At 37.7% G+C, this 21,508-nt stretch overlaps 1 protein-coding gene across 1 annotated transcript; it reads right to left on the reverse strand.

Moving 5' to 3' along the window:
• Nucleotides 1-13,097: 13,097 nt before the first annotated feature.
• PTGS2 (prostaglandin-endoperoxide synthase 2) lies at nt 13,098-21,177 on the reverse strand. Its single transcript, XM_057533897.1, has 11 exons — nt 21,121-21,177; nt 20,741-20,927; nt 19,183-19,299; nt 18,922-19,065; nt 18,097-18,240; nt 17,491-17,672; nt 16,786-16,869; nt 16,427-16,673; nt 15,885-16,171; nt 15,255-15,402; nt 13,098-15,079 (listed from the first exon to the last, which is right to left on the reverse strand). Exons 2-11 carry the CDS (start codon nt 20,790-20,792, stop codon nt 14,670-14,672), a joined length of 1,815 nt encoding a protein of 604 aa, XP_057389880.1. The 5' UTR covers nt 20,793-20,927; nt 21,121-21,177; the 3' UTR covers nt 13,098-14,669.
• Nucleotides 21,178-21,508: the final 331 nt, after the last annotated feature.

A 21,508-nucleotide genomic window follows, 5' to 3' on the forward strand; every position in this document is an offset into this window, starting at 1 on the left:
GGTGCTGCAGGCACATTTTTTTTTTTTAATTTAAATTTGTAATTTAATTGAGGAACACAGTTGTCAAGAATTTTAACAATTAAATAGCTCTGAATCATAGATAGGGTGCAGGCACATTTTTGTTTGTTGGGTCACCTCTTTCTACACTACAAACAGAGCACACCCTTTTGGTTAACATATTCTCTTCAGTAATTTAGAAGCATCAACTAGGTCACAAGTTTCTTTCACATTTTGCCATATTTTATGAGATTTCTAGGCCCTTGTTGTCTTCTTCCTGACGTAATTTCTGCAGGTAGTGAATATCAAACAATAAGTATGAATTTCATAACAGTATTTTATAGATTATTAGATGTACATTTTATATTTGCATTTAATATACCAGAAATTAGTATTTTATGGTTGATAGCATCTTAAAATTAACTGGCATTGTAGGAGATGTAGATAAATCTACTAGTTCTGTCTCTCTGGAGAACCCTGACTAATACAAGAAGGGTACAAATTTGACTCACAAAACCCTGGATTACTTTATTGTTGTTATGTTACTTGCTGCTTTATAAGCGTAAAGCATTGGTAAATTTTGGCATACATCATAGGCATATTTATTTCTTAAAGATTTGTATGTTACAGAAAGTCCATATCTCATTACAATTCAGAATCCCATTCTGGTTTGACTCCTTGTGAAACCGTGCACCTCAGGTTGGGACTTGAACCCATGTGCCGGGACTCACACCCGGCCCAAACCCACAGTCTTCCAACTGAGATCACACACCTGGTTTCAGGACTTAATGAAGCTCAGGTTCTTGATGTCTCATCGCAGAAAGAATTCAGTGAGAGACAAAGTGATAGGTGAGAAGTGGATTTATTTAGAGAGAAACACACTCTCCAGACAGAGTGTGGGCCATCTCAGAAGGTGAGAAAGGCACCAGGGTATGGGGTTGTTGGTTTTTACAGGGGTGGGTAATTTCATAGGCTAATGAGTGGGAGGAGTATTCAAGCTATTTTGGGAAGGGGCAGGGATTTCCAGGAATTGGGTCACCGCCCAGTTTTTGATCCTTATGGTTGGCCTTGGAACTGTCATGGTGTCTGTGGGTGTGTCATTTAGCTTGCTGATGTGTTATAGTAAGTGTGTACTGAGGCTCAAGGTCTAGTGGAAGTCGACTTGTCTACCATCTTGGACCCATTTGGTTCTAATCAGTTTATGTCATGTCCTTGGGCTATGTCATTCTTTCAGAGGTTGTGCCCTGCCCCCTTCCCTCCTGTTTCACTTTCCCATTTAATTGAGAAAGACATCAACCTGCTCCCAATTTAGAAATGTTTATTCTTGGAGATCTGTCTATTTACCTGGGCTATACAACTTTAGTTCTGGATCAAATTGCTTTAACAGAAATATATTTTAATATTATGTGGATGATTTTCACTCAGAACTTTTCTAGGCAGCAGTCATCTTTGGACAATCTCTTTGTCTTTTGTCAATTATTTTACAGGCCATCACAAATTAGGTTGTTCAAAACCACTTAATAGTAAATCAACTATACTTCAATAAAAATAAATAAATAAATAATTTAAAATGAAAAAAACAAAAAAACCCTACCCCAAAGCACTTAATAAAAAACACCCTGAAAAAAATCCTGTCAAAGAGAAGAGTTAGCTCAATTTTTGTTTTATTTTCTTTTGTCTTTCTTTTCTTGGTTTCTTCTTTAGACTTGCATTATTTGGTTTTCATTTGTTAATTATTTTGGAAAAAATTGCATTATTCCTAATTATTACAGTCAATATCAAATTATCTTTGGGAATATGTTGAGTTTAAATCAATGACTGTAAAAATTCCATATAAAGTATGTGTAGATCTATATTACATAATGTATGTTAAAACTTCTATATTAGGACAAAACAAAGTCATACAACTTTTTTTAACAAAAATTAAATTATATGAATATTTATGAATAAAACAGTTAACACTTGATTCCTCCAACAAACTTAAAGTTGCCTAAAGCTATGTGTCCTTTTTTCACTTTTTCTTTAATCATTTTTATGCATGGTTATAACTCTTGAGTCAGGAACATTTGACATGATTTTTATATTTATTCTTATGACTATGATTTCATAATTAGTGATTTTATAATTTTGTGTGTGAAATTGTATTCTTTTTCTCATTTTCATTGAGAAAATAGACATTATAAAATTATCAATATCTCACCCAAACAGGTAACAACAAACAAAATATTTTATTTTAGTGAATGTCTAAAGCATATGGATATCCTGTAGACTTACTGGTTTATTGAGGAAGTTGGACAGTTTTTGTCTTTGGATTGGAAATTTTTAATAAAATTTCTATACCTAAAATTAAAAAAAAATAGAGAGGTGAAAACATATTAATTGTTGAAGCCATTTTATAACACAAATGTTGTTGGCATGGTTCAAGACTGTGTTTTTAAAAAAAAATTTTGTTTTTAGATGTATTATCTCATAATATAAAAACAATGTCATCCATAGTTGTTTCTTATAATGGTTCCCCAAATTGGACTAATTAGAGATTTATAACATTATGGAAATAGAAACAATACCAGAACCTTAGCGATTATCCAGTTGTGTTAGTCTGCTTGGGCTGTCATAACAAAATTTCACAGTCTAGGTGGTTTAAACAACATAAATTTATTTCTTACAGTTCTGAAGGTCGAGAAATCCAAGATCAAGGTGCTGGCAAATTCGGTTTCTGATGAAAGGTCTCTTCTTGGCTTATAGAAGGCTCCCTTTCACTTAGTAATATGCTATTAAGTTTCCTCTATGTATTTTCATGGCTTGATAGCTCATTTCTTTTTAGTGCTGAATAATATTCCATTGTCTGGATGTACCATGTAGTGTCTCTACTTACAAGGACAGTAATATAATCAGATCAGGGCCCTGATTTTTTTTTTTTATGTATAGTTGATTTACAGTGTTGTGTTAATTTCTGCTGTACAGCAAAGTGATTCAGTTATACATATATACATTCTTTTTTTTTTTTTTTGGCTGGGTTGGGTCTTCATTGCTGAGCACAGGCTTTCTCTAGTTACAGCGAGTGGGGGCTACTCTCTACTCTTCGAAAGGCTTCTCATTGCGGTGGCTTCACTTGTTGCAGAGCACTGGCTTTAGGTGTGCAGGCTTCAGTAGCTGTGGTGCGCGGGCTCAGTAGTTGTGGTGCGCGGGCTCAGTAGTTGTGGTGCACAGGCTTACTTGCTCCGCGGCATGCGGGATCTTCCCAGACCAGGGCTCGAACCCATGTCCCCTGAATTGGAAGGTGGATTCTTAACCACTGCACCACCAGGGAGGTCCCTTTTTTTTAATACTCTTTTCCATTAAGGTTTATCACAGGATATTGACTATAGTTCCCTGTGTTATACAGTACCACCTTATTGTTATCCAGGGCCCTGACTTTATAATCTCATTTAACCTTAATTACTTCCTGAGAAGTAAATACGACCACACTTGGGGTTAGAACTTCAACATATGAATTTTGGAGGGACACAAACATTTAACCCAGAACACTAACACCCTCATTTTATAAAGTAAAAACAGATCAGAGAGAATGATAGAAACTCAAAATGAAAAGAGACCTAAAGATTGTTAAGATTAACCCTTCCTCTGATGTTTTCTATCAAAACATTTTAAATAACTTGATAAAGTAAATTCTTGGTAAAACTGGATCTCTTAGTTACTTGATTCTCAATTGAAAGTTCTTTTTTAAAAAATTTATTTATTTAATTTATTTATTTTTGGCTGTTTTGGGTCTTTGTTGCTGCACATGGGCTTTCTCTAGTTGCAGTGAGCGGGGGCTACTCTTCCTTGTGGTGTGTGGGCTTCTCATTGCAGCGGCTTCTTTTGTTGCAGAGCACGGGCTCTAGGCACACGGGCTTCAGTAGTTGTGGTGCGCAGGCTCTAGAGCGCAGGCTCAGTAGTTGTGGCACACAGGCTTAGCTGCTCCACGGCATGTGGGATCTTCCCTGACCAGGGCTCGTACTCGTGTCTCCTGCATTGGCAGGTGGATGCTGAACCACTGCGCCACCAGGGAAGCTCGAAAGTTCTTTCTATGACATTTCTGCCCTCTTTTCTTGTATAATTCTCTTCAGTCTTTTCCAAGTTGTTACTAATTCCCTTTTACTGCAGGAGGATCCACTGCCCTAGGTTTTTAACTTGGATCATGTTAAGGGCTTAAGAACTATCTGACGTTTTATGATAGTTTTTGTGTTATTTTTTGTTTTAGGTGTTTAGCTTTTATCAGATCCTCAAAATAATCTATGATAACAAAAGTGTCCATCCACTAAACAGTAATTTTCTGTATCCTATCAGAGCGACTTAGTCTTCTCACTCGTAAGTCTCTTTCGACACTAGATAAGGCATATCCACTCAATCAAAAACCAGTAAGGAGTATTTTGGAGTATTCCCAGTACTGAGATTCATGCTAAGAATGAAAAAATGAATATCACAATTCTGTAATAAAGACTTAGTGAAAGAGAAAATGATAAGGAGGAGTTGGAGAGAAATAAATTTATTGAACATACAAGTTTCTCTGACTCCAAAACCTATTATTTTTTCACTTCACCATGCCATGATTATCCCCAATTTGATTTGCTCCCTCCTTCTGGATCTTATTAAAGATGTAGGATATTGGACATGAAGTATCTGACCAGTTTTGTTTTTTTTTTTTTCTCATTGTGAGCTAACATTGTGCTGGGTAAAGGAAGAAGTTTAGTGATGTCCCAATTATTTTGCAAGTTGAGGCTTTCATTTTCAATTTTAATTCCAAGAAGAAAATTACACATTCTTCTTTAAAATCTCCCTCTAATCCAATATACACACAGTATAGACTAGAGTGGATCCCAACAGATATAGAGCAGAGTGTGAGCACATAGGTAAGAAAGATAATGAATCAACTCTATAGCTAGTATTTGCACAGAAAATTCAGAAAAGGGAAAATCTCTGAAAAAATACAGTGATGACTTTATGGATTTAAAGACTGTATTTAAAGCAAATGCATAAGACAAGACCTAAGAGAAATAAGTAATAAGGGCCTTGAAGCAAAAAGCACACACCTGCCAGTCTATGTGGGATGCCAGAAGCAGGTCTGAAAAGGACCATAACATTAACATGCAGTATAAAGAGACAGAGCTCAAAATGCACTATATGATTTGTTGTATTTATCTATGTTGAGTGATTTACATACACTTCCCACTGCAGGAGATGGGTCCCATCACTCCCAATCTATTCTTCTGTTATTCACATTAGCTACTATATTTGTCTCCTATTGCTGCTGTAACAGATTACCTAAACTTAGTGGTTTTAACAATACAAATTTATTATCTTATAGCTCTGTAGTTCACAAGTCCTAAATGGGCCACGTTGGGCTAAAATTGAGTTGTGCATTCTTTCTGGAAACTCTAGGGGAGAGCAAGTTTTCTTGCCTTTTCCACCTCTTAGAGGCTGCCCACATTCCTGCATCCCTGGCCACTTCCATCTCCAAAGCTAGAAATAGCTGGTCAAGTCTTTCTCACATTGCATCACTCTGACACTGACCCTTCTGCCATCCTCTTTCACATTTAAGAACTCATGATTACATTGGGTAATCCAGGACAAACTCTTTATTTAAAGGTCAGATGAATAGCAATCTTAATTCCCTCTGCAACCTTTATTCTACCTTGTTATATAATATATGACAAATTCCGGGGATTAGGACTTGGACAACTTTGGGTAGGGGGACATGATTCTGTCTAACAACACACCTAGGAAGTTAAAAAAAAAAATGCCCTAATTAATGTTTTGTGTCACAGCATGACAGGTAGACCTTTCCTGAGCTGTAAAGTTTCTTATCCTCTGTCTCTTATACCCATTAAACCAACTGAGAAACAAAGAACTATATTAAGTTACCACAGGATGTGTGGATATTAAGTTAATTTAGTAGTCATATATGAGAAGAGGAATTATGTAGCCCTCTCTAAAACTTCTTATAGTATAACTGAATCAAATGAAACTCAGAGAGATTCCTAGCTCTTGATGTCACAGAAAGCCAATGTTAGAACATCTAGTTACCTCCACCGTCTCTGATTTATTTTCTCAATGCAATATTATTATCAACACATTTATTATATGATTGGAGAAATGAAAAACTTAAAAAGTCATTTGCCTTGAGTTATAGTTTGAAATAGAAAAATAAAAACTGTTGGGAATTCCCTGGCTGTCCAGTGGTTAGGACTCTGCACTTTCACTGCCAAGGGCGGGGTTCAATCCCTGGTCAGGGAACTAAGATCCTGCAAGTTGTCCGGCACGGCCAAAAAAAAAAGAAAAATTGCTTTCTTAAATTGTATGTCAATCCTGAGCTAGGAATATAGTAGTCATTACTGTTCCCATTTTACCTTTGAAAGATGAGGCATATGGGGCTCTTATTAACCACACTGCTAGAAGGGGCAGAATCCAGATTTGCCCAACTCCAAAGCCCATGCCCTGGCTGCAAGCATCTAGCCAGTCCACCACCAGGCTACTATCATCAAGAATGTGAAAAGTCCTGTTCTTGACTTGTAGGATCTAAATTAAGAAATTTAGCTTAGAAATTCACAGTTGGGACTTCCCTGGTGGTCCAGTGGCTAAGACTCCACACTCCCAATGCAGGGGGCCCGCACTCTAGATCCCTGGTCAGGGAACTAGATCCCACATGCTGCAACTAAGAAGTTCACATGCCACAACTAAAGATCCCACATACCTCAGTGAAGATCCTGTGTGCCACAACTAAAACCCAACACAGCCAAATAAATAAATATTAAAAAAAAATGAAATTCACAATTGTTTTATAATTCCCAAGGACATAACATCATTTCAAGTGAGGCTGTAGATTTCTAAATGATGTTATGTTCTAAGGACATAACATCATTTCAAGTAATGCTGTAAAGTAGAAGTCATACTCTAAATGAGCCTATTTATGTGAATTCACTTTATTAAGAATATTTATAATATATGTCATCTTTTAAATGAATAAAGAGAATTAATATGAGAAAAGGGAGAGCTGCAGCAATCTATTTGGTGTTAAACTCTCCAAAGTTGGAGCTTTAATACAATTATATTGTTTCTAACATTCAAAGGCTTTCATTCTCTCTCTCTCTTTGAAGGAGGCATCTTCCAACTGAAACAGCATTTCAGATAACTCAATATTTAAAACATTTCTCAACAGCAATGTCAAGTCTAAATAAAATATACTATGATAATGTTATAGAAAACATACATTTTAAATAGTAGATTTCAGGGCGTGGGTGAAAGGAACATTCTTTTCCTTTGCATCATTTCCAACTATTTTTTGTTTGAGGATAAGATTTTTTACCCATTGGCCATTCTTCTTTGCTTCTTTCAGATTACGATGTACGTGTTTTCCATTCCTTCAAGAGCATGTAAAATATACTCCACCCTGTGTTTTGTGAATGTTGCCATCTTGAACAGATATTGAATAATAGCCAGGGAAAGTCACACCGTGATGTTTCCACATCACCTATTTGGAACAATCAGGAACATGAAAGGGCAAGTGAATGCTATCTGGACAGAGTCCACTTGAATGAAGACACAGAAGACCCACTCAAATCTCAAGCTTCTTCCTTTTGGTTTCAATGATGAGTCATTTAGGAAGGAAATTGTTTGGGAAGTAAACTGAAGATAACTTTCTGTGTTCTTTATTTTATCAAATAACAATCTATTTTCTGAAGTTCTTTCATGGGTTCATCTCATAGGCAATTTGGCTGTTTATTTTTCTGAGCAACTTTACATAGAATGCTGAAATACATTCTACTTAATTTAAGGCATTTAAATTAATTATTATAGTGAGAGTACTGTTATCTGACCACTTTTGAATGCCGATTGTATTTAGTGAGGGTCCTTGGAAGTAATGCCTTTTGTCTGGATTAAAAAACAGAATAATTTTCCAAACTGTTTACTATTCATCTTAAACTACTTCCTTCTACTTCAAACCCAGACTGTGGCTAAGCTCTGCAAAAGCTTGAGTCCTTAATAATACATTGCAATTGGAGGTCAAGTTGGGGGATAATGGTGACTTTTAAATCTTTTCTTAAACATCAACTTTGGGAAAAAAGCAGCACTGAATTTCCTAAGTCTGTGATATTAAGTTGTTAAAATATAATTATTAAATAAGTTACAACACGTGCCAAAGCTATCTGTATCTATATCTATGGGATGAAGGAAAGTAAGGAAACATCCGGGGATCCATTTTGAAAATGATAAGTAGCAGTTTCTTGATTACTAAACTGATCATTCAAATAATGTGAAATATGTAATTGCCACATATCACTTAGATTTTAATTTTGGGATGTGTATTTATTTACTTTTCTATTTTCTCCATCTTTCTAATTACCAGGCTATCAGCAAGTACCCTAATCAAAAAGAAATTGCCTTTTGGGAATTCCCCGGAGGTCCAGTGGTTAGGACTCCTCACACTCACTGATGAGGGCCTGGGTTCGATCCCTGGTTGGGGAACTAAAATCCCACAAGCTGCGTGGTGAAGCCAAAAAAAAAGTCTAAAAAAAGTTTAAAAAAAATTGCCTTTCATTGAGGTCCTGAAATGCTTTCTAGTGAATAAAGTACATTAGCTTCAGCACATGAATTTTATAACAATTATTTTCATTTTGCATTGATTTGCTTTGATTTTTCATTATTCTTCATCATTGTGGTTATTAAATAAGTTATTTTCACATAGTGATATGTATTTAAATCTATATACAGTAATTAGTTATGATATGCCAGGAACATTTCCATTTATGAGGAATAAGATGGCGCATTCCTAAGCTTTACTTCAGCTCTAACATGGTAAACTCTCTATCCAAACAGAGTTCCCTTTCACATAGAAAAATAGTCTCCATAAACTGGAAATCAACAAATCCAATCCCGATCACACAATCACAGTGTGCTGTACATCTAAGAACTTGAAGATTAGTCCCCATGAGGGACTTCCCTGGTGGTGCAGTGGTTAAGAATCCGCTTGCCAATGCAGGGGACACGGGTTCGATCCCTGGTCCAGGAAGATCTCACATGCCGCGGAGCAACTAAACCCGTGCACCACAACTACTGAGCCTGAGCTCTAGAGCCCGTGAGCAACAGCTACTGAGCTCACATGCTGCAGCTACTGAAGCCCGCAAGCCTAGAGCCCGTGCTCTGCAACTAGAGAAGCCACTGCAATGAAGTCCGTGCACCACAACGAAGAGTAGCCCCCGCTTGCCACAACTAGAGAAAGCCCAAGCACAGCAACGAAGAGCCAAAAATAAATAAATTTATTTAAAAAAAAAAAAAAAAGATTAATCCACATGATTTTAGGAGGAGGGATAGAAAAATTAGGCAGCACCCCACCTTGAGTTATGGAGCTGAGCCTTGTAGAAGAAGGCAGACACTGAGGACTTGTGTGTGTGTGTTTTAATTTGTTCTCCTGTTAAGCTGTGTGAGAGAAGTTAAGTGGATACAACATAGTTACATTTAAATAATGGAACCTCAAAAAAAAGAGAGAGAAAGATATCAGTATTCTCCTGATAGGAAGAAAACTGAAAGATGTGATAGTAACTGCATTCAAATATATGAGATTTGCATTTCATCAACGTTCCTTGTTAGCTATTTATTCATATCTCTAAAGGCAAAATAAAAGGAAGTGGTTTGAGCACTGGCAAGTCTCTTGTTAGACAAAGTTTTAAAGTGATGTATCCAGTGACTAAAGGATGTAATTGTTTTATTTGGTTAACTTTAGTAAAGAAATAAGGTTATATAATTGTAATACCCCTCAAGAAGTGAAAAATGTAAGATAAAAATTTGATTTTTTTCAGCCGGGGAAATATTTGTGAAACCCTCAAAATATTCATAAAGGATTGGTTTTGTTCATTCTGCAACACTGTGATTGAAAGAGCTTTGGAGTTAGACAGATTTGGTCCTTGGGTAAGTAACTCAATAGTTCTAAGCCTCAGGACTTCCCTGGTGGTCCAGTGGTTAAGACTCTGAGCTTCCTGTGAAGGGGGCGTGGGCTGGATCCCTGGTTGGGGAAGTTCTGCATGTCGCTAGGTGTGGTGAAAAAATAAATAAATAAAAGTTCTAAGCCTCAGTTTCCATATTAATAAAATAATTATATTTTCTCCATAGGACTATGATACAAACTAAATTAAATACAATTTACGGAAAAATGATTACTATAATGGATAGCAAATATGAGTGGAAAATAAATGTAGACCAAGAAAGCATTGGTGGGATCTATCATTTAGTCCCAGTGTATTTTTATGTTTTCACTTTTTATTGGGGTATAATTTACATATAGTAAAATGTACACAGTTATGTGTACAATTATAATAAATTTTTAAAGTAGAATATATCCATGTCACTTATACCATTATCAAAATATAAAATGATTCCACTACTGCAGAAAGCTGGCTTATTTATGCACTTTTCTAGGTAATTCTTGCCACTCCCTCCTCCCCCAGCCTTGATTCTTGATTACTTTCCTTATAGATTAGTTTTGTCTTTTTTAAGAATTTTATATTACTGGAATCGCACAGTATGTACTCTTTTGTGACTTTTTTTTCTCCTTATGTAATTGAGATTCATCCACGTTGTAGAATTTATCAGTAGTTCATTATTTTATATTGTTGAGAAGTATTCCATTGTATGGAGATACACCCATTTATTTATCCATTCTCTTATTGATGGAATTTGAGTTGTTTGCATTTTTTTTTTTTAAGATTTATTTATTTATTGATTGATTGCTATGTTGGGTCTTCGTTTCTGTGCTAGGGCTTTCTCTAGTTGCGGCAAGCGGGGGCCACTCTTCATTGCGGTGCGCGGGCCTCTCACTATCGTGGCCTCTCTTGTTGCGGAGCACAGGCTCCAGACGCGCAGGCTCAGTAGTTGTGGCTCACGGGCCCAGTTGCTCCGCGGCATGTGGGATCTTCCCAGACCAGGGCGCGAACCCGTGTCCCCTGCATTAGCAGGCAGATTCTCAACCACTGCGCCACCAGGGAAGCCCAGAGTTGTTTGCATTTTTTAATGAATTTTAATGAATGTGACCAGTATAGGCAGGGACTGATCACTAAGACCCTCATAGGGTAGGATAAGGAGTTTCGATTTATCCACTGTGGAATAGAAAACCACCAGAAGATTTCAAAGAAGGGAGGGGCAAAATATGATTTACATTTGGGACTTGCCTGGTGGTCCACTGGTTAAGACTCCACACGTCCAATGTAGGGGGCAGGGGTTCGATCCCTGGTTGGGGAACTAAGATCCCACATGCCGCACGGTATGGCCAAAAACAAAGCAACCAAATATGATTTATGTTTGAAAGTGATCACTCTCATTGCTATAAGGAGAGTGGTTTGGAGTGAGGCAAGAATAGAAGAGGGAACACCAATCAAGAGATTATTACATCAAGCAGGTTGGTTGTCATGGAGTTGGAGGGAAAATGACAGATTTAGGATTTGTGTGTGGGATATAGTCGACAGAATTGCTGCTAGGCTGGCTATGGATATGAAGGAAAGAGATCATTTTTGCTTGAAAACTAGAGGATAGTGGTGTCTTTAACTTTGGATGATTATTATTTGGTGTATGTGGTGCTGAGAGGGCAGAGATATAAAGTAAGACACTAAATTTATGAATTTGAGTAGAGAAGTTATTAATTGACAGAAGTTGGTTCTGGAGACAAATTTGAGAGTGATTAGTGGTTCAACTTATAAACTTGGATGAAATTAACCTGGTAGAGTTCAGATAAGAGAAAGGGGAATCAAGAGACTTCAATTTATAGATACAGTAATGTATGAAGAACTTTAAAAAACAAACAACCTGGGACTTCCCTGGTGGTGCAGTGGTTAGGAATCCGCCTGCTAATGCAGGGGACGCGGGTTTGAGCCCTGGTCGAGGAAGATCCCACGTGCCGCGGAGCAACTAAGCCCAAGCGCCACAACTACTGAGCCTGCGCTCTAGAGCCCGTGAGCCACAACTACTGAAGCCCGCATGCTTAGAGCTCGTGCTCCGCAAGAAGAGAAGCAACCGCAATGAGAAGCCAGCGGACTGCAATGAAAAGTAGACCCCGCTCGCTGCAACTAGAGAAAGCCGGCAGCAACGAAGACCCAAAGCACCCAAAAATAAATAAATAAATTTATTAAAAAACCCAAACAACCCTCTGAATAGTAACACTCTGTGAAAGGGAAGAAAGATGAAGAGTATGAAGCCATGAAGCCAAGAAAAAAATTCAGTAAAGAAGCTATAGACATTTGTGTTGAATGCTACTGAGAAGTCAAATAATCTGTTTATGGATGAAATTAAGTTGTGCCAGTTAAGTACAGTGGAGAGTAGACCAAGAAATGAGGGAGTCCAAACATGGGCAATGGAATCTGAGTTAGATGCATAAAGAAGGAAATGAGGAGATAAGAGGTGAAAGATAGTGATGAGGTCTGGTGAATCAATAGGCTCAGTGAAACTGAAGTTAGATGTTAGAGTGTAAGTACTAAAATAAGTGAGCTGGAAGTGTTGGGAATAAAGTGAGCTGGAAGTGTTGGGAATAAAGGAAGACTATTGAAATGAAAATTTTGGAAATGGTGCAGTAATTAATGATGAGATCAAGGTCTGTATGACCATAGGAACTATGGAAGAAGGCAACACTGGAGTTGAAGAGAAGAGAGCCCAGACAGGATGTTAAATATGCAGTCCATGTGGATATTGAAATTACCAAGATGTCAAGAGTAGGGAATGACAAGCCAATGAGCCAGGTTTCAATGATTTACCCAACTGAACATAATCTTTCCTTCTTTGAACTTCCTGTTAAATTTTGTACCTCCTTAGTAACTTTGTCTTATTCTTTGCCTTTTGTATACTTGGTTTTTTTTTTTTTTTCCTCTTCTAAGACTAGGCAATGAAAACAAGTCTGTGGCTATCCCCTATAGCACAGAGCACACATTTTCTAATACAGTGTTGCCGTGAATGAGAGATTATAGTGACCTTAAAAAGCCTCTGTATGACTGAGGGCAGAACCATTTCATTAAGGGCCAGTCCAGTTTGGAAGAGATAGGAGAATAATAATGCCTTACAGAAATCATCGCATGACAAAGATATACAGCAAGTCAAAATTTATTTTAGAAGAGATTTTCAGTTCTTAAATAGTACAAAAATAAACAGACATTTGTTTCAACACTTACAGTTTACATAAATTAATTTAATCATACATTTGTCTGAGGCACCAAAACATTCATCACATATTCCAAATTCCCAGATTCAGTCATTCAGATATTAACAAATCAGGTTTTTTAAATCAAGTTAACAGTTTTTTATACAAGCCCTTCTACTATTGACTCTTTCTTAACAATAACATAAAACCTTAAAAGTTCCCCTGAGTTATTTCTCTTTAATGAAATTTTATTTTCTCTCTCTGCCTGAGGCATACTTTTTCAATTATTTACATAAATACTGATGTTATCTGTAATCAGTGCTTGATTTAAAAATATTAAAACCCACAGTTCTTTGCACGGAATGTCCCCCCAGAAAGTTATGGGTTAATGAATTAATGAAACGTCCACAGGTCCTTCAAAAATGTACAAAATATCAGTCTTATAGCACATCCAGGCTAATGAGACACAACATTCTCTGTGGGCTGGTGTATAGGTAAACCTTGAAGACAAATTCCAACTTTACATCTCAGTATACCAAAGTTGGATTCCTAAATAAATGTATTCACAAATCTTAAGCCAATTATTTATCTTGTATTAATAATTCAGAAGTAATCCCAAAAGATACATTGATTCTGATATAATGCAGAAAAAAAAATCAATGCAGCCTTAAACCCAGTTTATAATAACCATCCTAAGAAGACATAAATAATAGTCTTCAATAAATTAAATTAATATACAGTACCAGAAAATGTCAGCTGACAATGAGATGTGGAAAAGAAGCATTGTCTTCCTGGGAACTATTCAGCAATTTAGTTTTGTTTTTAAGTGAGAATGGACATTCATTAGAATAGGAATAACTTTCTTACTGTTAAGAACCCCCTACAGTTCTAAGCTATTAGCCTCTATAAGGCTACTTTGGTTTTAAATTATTCACAAAGTTCTCTGCCTTCCACTTAAAATGAGTGTATACCTTCTTGTAAAGGTCTTCTGTAGTAGTCCTGAGCTGAGCTTTCCCTGAAAACCTGCATAAGTTCAGGTAAGAAAGTATAGAGTCCAAAGAAAGAAACTCAGACCTTAAAACCAGGAAAACGAAATAGAAGTAAACTGATCAGAAAATGGTTAAAAGATCATAAAATGATCATTGAGTAGGTAGTTGCTTCTCACACATCATGGAAGACACCTTGGAAATATCGATAGCGTAGAAAGCAATGTGCAGCATTTTGTCATCTTGTAACAGCATTTAAATGTTCAAACATCTTAGCTTTTGTTCTTATTATAAGTTGAAATTCAAGTAAAAAGATGTCACACTCATTTCTCATTGGATTGTACGAAAGAATGAAAACTGTTTTCCCCCTTTAACTTGAAGACATCTTTAAAATCAACATGAAAATCTTCACAAGTATGACCCCTTTCTCCTTAACAGAGATGTTAAGTAACACAAGGAGTTTAACATAAATATTAAATAATTAAGTTAAAAGAAATAGTTCATATAAATAAATAAATATGATCCATCAGCTTCTACAGTTCAGTTGAACGTTCTTTTAGTAGTACTGTGGGGTTGATATCATCTAGTCCAGAGTGGGAAGAGCTTGCATTAATGGTGACTGTTTTGGTGAGCTGTGGATCTTGAACACTGAATGAGGTAAAAGGACAGCCTTTCACGTTATTGCAGATGAGAGACTGAATTGAGGCAGTGGTGATGATTTTAAAACCTACTTCTCCACCAAAAGTGCTAGGCTTCCAGTACTCAGGAGAACATATAGGATTACCCATAAGTCCTTTCAAGGAGAATGGTGCCCCAACTTCTACCATGGTCTCCCCAAAGATGGCGTCCGGTCGAGGCTTTTCTACCAGAAGAGCAGGGTACAGCTCCATGGCGTCAATGTCACCATAGAGCGCTTCTAACTCCGCAGCCATTTCCTTCTCTCCTGTGAAGGTGACAAGGACAGAGATACAACCAATGTCAAACTTTTACAAAATAAAAAAAAAAAAGTCTTACTCAATTTGCTTCGCTCAATTTGCTTTCTTTGCTCAATTTGCTTTCAACTTGTGCTGTTTCCATTTGCCCCTTGACTCTGAAGAAGTTGAGAAACTGTTTCTCACCTGTAAGTTCTTCAAATGATTTATAAGGCTTCAGCAGAAAGCGTTTGCGGTACTCATTAAAAGACTGGTATTTCATCTCTCTGCTGTGGTCAATTGAAGCCTTTGATACTTTCTCTACTGCAACTGGAAGATTCCTGCCACCAGCAACCTGTTGAAAATGAATTACATTGTAGAACACAATTGAGTTTTAGGCATATTTAAGATTTTTTTTTTTTTCCTATTTTTGGCCGTGCTGCACGGCTTGTAGGATTTTAGCTCCTTGGCCAGAGATTGAACCTGGGCCCTCGGCAGTGAGTGTGAAGTTCTAACCACTGGACCACCAAGGAATTCCCAGATTTTTATTTTAAAAGCATGCCTTGGGTGCCAAGTACGTAAGACTGATGCCCCAGCTCCCAGCTGAGACCTAAACTGTAAGTTTGGAGTATTTATAGAATATTTCTATGATCTAGATTATAATGGTAACATTATATTATAATCGAGATTATATGTTAGGCTTCTTATTTCAAGGAAAGAATATTACTAGCAAATAATTACTCTTTTAGTCAGTTTAAGAAAAATCATTTCTGCGGCAGAAATTCTAGTTACTGACTAGTCCTTTGTTTTGTTTTGTTTTTCAATAATAATGCTTACCCTGCCAGCAATTTGCCTAGTGAATGATTCAACAAACTGAGTGAGGCCGTGTTCCAGTAGGAGGGAGTTGTTATAGATAAATTGCTGATAGTTGTAGTGCTGGCCATCAATCTGAAAGGTGTCAGGCAGAAGGGGATGCCAGTGGTAGAGTGTGTTAAACTCAGCAGCAATACGGTTTTGGTACTGGAATTGTTGGTTGAAAAGCAGCTCTGGGTCAAACTTCAGTTTGAAGTGATAGCCACTCAGGTGCTGTACATAGTCTTCAATCACAATCTTAATAGTTTCTCCTATTGCCACAAAAGAAAAATTTAGGACATGAATTCCTTCTCACAAACGTTCAAGCAACCGAAATGCAATTGTTAATTTGCCATTCCTTCACTTTCTAGATTTTCTTTTTCACCATCAAAAGCTCAAGAATTGAATGAATGTGGAGCAGGTGATTTTACATGTACTACATTCCCCCAGAATTACTGAAAACCTAGCAAAGTTCGTTTTCTCTGGGGAAGAGGGTTTTATTTCAATGATTTGCTCTTCTTGCTTACCTATCAGTATCAGCCTACTCGTCTGAAACAGCTGCTCATCGTCCCATTCTGGATGCTCATGTTTAAGCACATCACACACTCTGTTATGTTCCCGCAGCCAAATTGTGGCGTACATCATCAGACCAGGCACTAGACCAAAGACTTCCTGCCCCACAGCAAACCGCAGGTGTTCAGGAACATGAGGGGGGTAGATCATCTCGACCTGAGTATCTTTGACTGTGGGAGGATACATCTCGCCACCAATTATCTAAAAAATAACAGTAACAAAAGAGGTAAAAAACAAATTTTAATCATGAGAGATTTTGAACATAGGTGGGTGGTGAGTCATAACTAATTCTTAATATTTAAATGGGACAAACCTGATATTTCATTTTTCCATCCTTGAAAAGGCGCAGTTTATGCTGTCTCTCCAAAGATTCACCATAAACATGATTTAAGTCCACCTAGAAGATTATGGAAAATTTTTAATTTGTTGCTGTTGTTTATTCTTATGTAAAGTGTCTATGATATATTTATCACTAAATAACTTGATGATTTAGTTTGCTTTAATTAAAATTTTTCAATAACACATTTTTCACAGCCACAAAATAATAAATTAACTTGTTTATCCACTGAAGCTACTAAAACCTACAAACCTAAATATGTCTCCTAAATATGTCACCTATTAGTGTCTCATATGGAGCTTATAAGTTTCACTATAATTATATGGTATTTCTTTTAAAAAGCAGAAAATGTTTGATATAAAATTCCTATCAATAACTTGAAGCTATGTCACTGAAATCCAAGAGATAATAATGCTGCAAAAATCTCACCTTAAAATATTTAAGGCAGCATAATCAGGGTACAAATGTTTTTGAAGACAACCTTCTGCAGTGCCAATATTTTAAACTAAAAATAGAAGAGCCAAACTACAAATAATAATCTGTATATATGTATGTAAGTATGTGTGTGTGTGTGTTTGTTTTTGTATTTTTACCAAACCAGTGAATTAAAATGGAAACTCCATTAAGGTTTTATAGATAGAACTATGATTTGCTACTAATTTTGATTTAACTCTGTCTTACCCCATGGCTCTGTCCCGTGGTGAAAGCTGGTCCTCGCTTATGATCTGTCTTGAAAAACTGATGGGTGAAGTGCTGGGCAAAGAATGCAAACATCATATTTGTGCCCTGGGGATCAGGGATGAACTTTCTTCTTAGAAGTACTTTTTCCACAACTTCTTTTGAATCAGGAAGCTCTTTCCTCCCTGAAAAATGAGAAAGCCAAGATAAGAATCCATCTCTATATTCAAGGAAGCAGAGAGTGACTGTCAAGTAACCAGGGTCTTTTTCACTTATAGGAGAAGTACAACTTTGAACAGGATCATAATATAAATGGAAGTTCTAAAATACAGGGGAACAACTTCTTATTGAATATTTTCATCTATTTTGTTTACAGTATTAATTCAGTTTTAATGATAGAATTTGAAAACATCATGCCATTATACCAAAATGCCCATTCACTTTCATGGAGTAGTTTACATGGACTCACTTTCAAAAAATCTCCAGAGATATCCATAAGGAAAAAATGGCTTTATGAACAAATAAATCATGGTTTATGGTCAAATTTTCTAGGTAGCAATCCAATCTCAGTTACAGTTAATACATGTCTAACTGCTTCCTCTCACTCACCTTTCACACCCATGGGCGTTGGGCAGTCATCAGGCACAGGAGGAAGAACTCTGGTGTAATAGGACAGGTTAGAAAAGGCTTCCCAGCTTTTATAGCTGTAGTGCACATTATAAGTTGGCGGGCTCTCAATCAGATGTGATCTCGCTGAAATTGGAGGGGAAAAAAAACTATTTGTTCCCATATGCAAGGCAAATCAATGTTCATTTTTATTGTAAAATGTGCAAAGTGGCACTAGAGTGAATTTAATTCCAACAAAGATACTCTATTTTAAAACAGTTATACTTTAAAGCCTAACTGCCACTGGTACTTAGAAAAGAGGAAAGAATGATTCATTAAAATGCATCTTTGATGATATATATATACTTTACAGAAGACAGTATGGTCCAGCCATCTTGATTTTTCAAATAACCATCCACTTACTGCTCAAGAGGCCTGTTAGGAATGTCTGGGCTTGACACTCACTTTAGAAATAAATTTTCTTGCTGACCCCAATCCAAATTATCCATTTATTTTAATGGGTGCAATTCTGTGGCCCATGGGCATTCAATAAACAACTAGACCACACTTCCTTCACAAATTGTCAAGAACAGTGAAGGTTAGAAGAGGTATGCAGGTATGCAGGATTTTCAGTAGAATTCTGACTGTGAGACAGAACTTTATAAACTTGAAGGGATTCAGATGTCAATATTTTTGGCCATCAAGACAGAAGGCAAACTAAAATGGTACATTTAAATATGTTTTGGATTAAGTTTAAAAATCTAAAGTTTTATAAAGTACATTTTTCTTTGAGGCCGCTGAAAGCCCTAGAAAGTGATTTGTACTTACATATCAACACGTATCTCATAATCATATTCTGCAGGAAGGGAATGTTATTGACAATGTTCCAGAGTCCCTTGAAGTGCGTAAGTATGTAGTGCACTGTGTTTGGAGTGGGTTTCAGGAATAATTTTATTCTTGTCAGAAATTCAGCTGCAATGAGGAAAAAAAAGAGAGAAATTAACCGGACCTCATTATAAGACACCATTCTGTAAAATGATAACTGTATCTATCCCCATTCCAAATGAGGGCACCCAAAAACAAACTTACGTGTGGTACAGTTTTCACCATAGAATCCTGTTCGGGTACAGTCACATTTATACTTGTCAAATCCTATGCTCATACATACACCTCGATTCTGGCATGGACTGGAGCAGCAAGGGTTTGCTACAATAAAGTAAAGACAGTGAGATTGACATATATGTCATATATATGCCATAATATGTATAAAATAAATAACTAACGAGAACCTGCTGTATTGCACAGGGAACTCCACTTCGCTGTACAGTAAAAATTAACACAACATTGTAAAACAACTATACCCAAATTTAAAAAAAAGAAAGTAAAGACAGTGAATAAATCATTCTTCAGTGACTTAATCTTGACTTAAACATTTAATTGTTTTACTTACTATGAGTCAACTTTACGATAAAAAAGTTCAAGAAATGTACAGGTAGTCATGGGAAAACAATTTTTTTTTTTTTTTGGCTTGCCTCACAGAATGGTTATAATGTAGAAATAACAACTTCCTATTCTAAATAAAGGTAACAGAATATTCCACCAGACATATTGGTGGAATGTTGCTAAGCTTTTCTTTGTAACTCTTTAGATGTTCAAATTAGCCTTTTTAAGAGGCTCAAAGAAGTAGGACTTCCAAAATTAAAGTGAATAGATCTAGTACATTAATCAAAATTTAAGTTTTGTTTGTTTGTTTGTTTTCTTTTTGTTTTTGTCAGAACTCAAAGCTGTTGAAAGATTGGATGAAGAACATTCCAAGTTGAGAGGAAAACTAGTGCAAAGGCCCTGAGGCGTGTTTGAGAGAGTGTGGCAGAAGCAAAGCTAGGAGGAGAGGTGGAAGGCGAGCTCAGAAAAGGCAAAGGCAGATCATGTGGGTCTTATGGGAATTTGGGTTTTATTCCATGTGTCAAGGGAAATCATTGAATGGTTTTCAGTATTAAAGTGGCATGACTTAATTTACATTAAACAAAAACAAACAAACAAAAAACAGGGAATTCCCTGGCGGTTCAGTGGTTAAGACTCTGCTCTCACTGCTGAGGGCCTGGGTTCCATCCCTGGTCAAGAAACTAAGATCCTGCAAGCCGCGCAGTGCGGCCAAAAAAAAAAAAAGTAGAGAAAATTTCAAAGTAAAAACAGCTTCGTTTTTAAACATTTTGCTTACCTGAAAAAATAATCTGGACTTCCCTGGGGCAGGAAAGCACTAACTAGGGTATTTAATACAATTATTTCCATTCAATAGCAGTAGGTACTATTAAAAAAAACAAAACATCTCGCATATATTGATCAGATTCTGTCTTATGACAACCTGCAAATTAGTATCACTATTCCTATTTAGCAGATGAGAAAAGTGAGACTCGGACGGGTTAAGTAAGTGACCCATGATGATCAGAGCTGATGGCAAAGCTGAGCTGTCCGTCCAGTTTATTTGGACTCGAGTGGTCCAGCCTCTTTACAAATTCATACATACAGCCTCTGCCTTCCGAGGGTATTCAGAATACCTAGAGCTCCCTGGAGAGGTCAGAGCGGAAACTCGACCCGGGTGTACGGAGCCGCGGAGTCCCAGGTGCCGGGCGCCCAGGTACTCACTCACCTGCACCGCAGAGCGCCAGGGCGGCGCAGAACAGCAGCACGCGGACGAGCATCTCGGCTGCGGAAGGGGCGCGGGATCGGCGGAGGCGTTGCGCTGTGTGGGTCCCGCCTGTCCAGCTGGAGGAGGCGCGGTGCGGAGTTCCTGAGCGTCCTCTGACGGTTGCTGCGAGTCGTTTGACAACTGGAAGCTAACGGAGAGGACCTTCCTTTTATGCGTGAAAACAGCCCACGTGACGGCATGACTGTTTCTTTCCGCCTTTCCTTCCCCCCCCCCATCCCCCTCCAAAACTTTTCCTCCCTCTCTCCACTAAAATAATTGCGTAAGACCCGCCCGGGTCGGGGTAGGATTTTTTTACCCATGCAAACTGGAAAATCGGAAACCTGGGAGGTTGCGCTCGGCTTCCCCAAGGTGGGTGCAAAGCGGATCGCCCCCTCCCCACTTCGATCTTCCTGAGGCCCTCCCCGGGTTTCTCCGCCTACGGCGCCGGGCTTCGCGCCAGATTCCTTTCCTTCTATCGGGTCTTTGACCCAGCCTTCCAAGACCCGGTGCCGAGGCAGATCTTCTTGCGGGGGAAGGGCGGCCTCCTCGGCTTCCTTTCCCGGAATCAGAGGGGCCTGGAGGTTCCGGAGCGCAGGGAATCCCCTTGCGCGCCCCCGCCCCCGGTCTGGTCCCTAGGCTTTGGGGGGCCGAAGAAGACACAGTCTGGACAGACTGGGGAGAGTGGGTCCAAGAAAGGCTGACATGTTTTACTCATGTCGTGTATGTCAG

Source organism: Balaenoptera acutorostrata, chromosome 1, assembly GCF_949987535.1.
Source record: "Balaenoptera acutorostrata chromosome 1, mBalAcu1.1, whole genome shotgun sequence".
NCBI classification, from domain to species: domain Eukaryota; kingdom Metazoa; phylum Chordata; class Mammalia; order Artiodactyla; family Balaenopteridae; genus Balaenoptera; species Balaenoptera acutorostrata.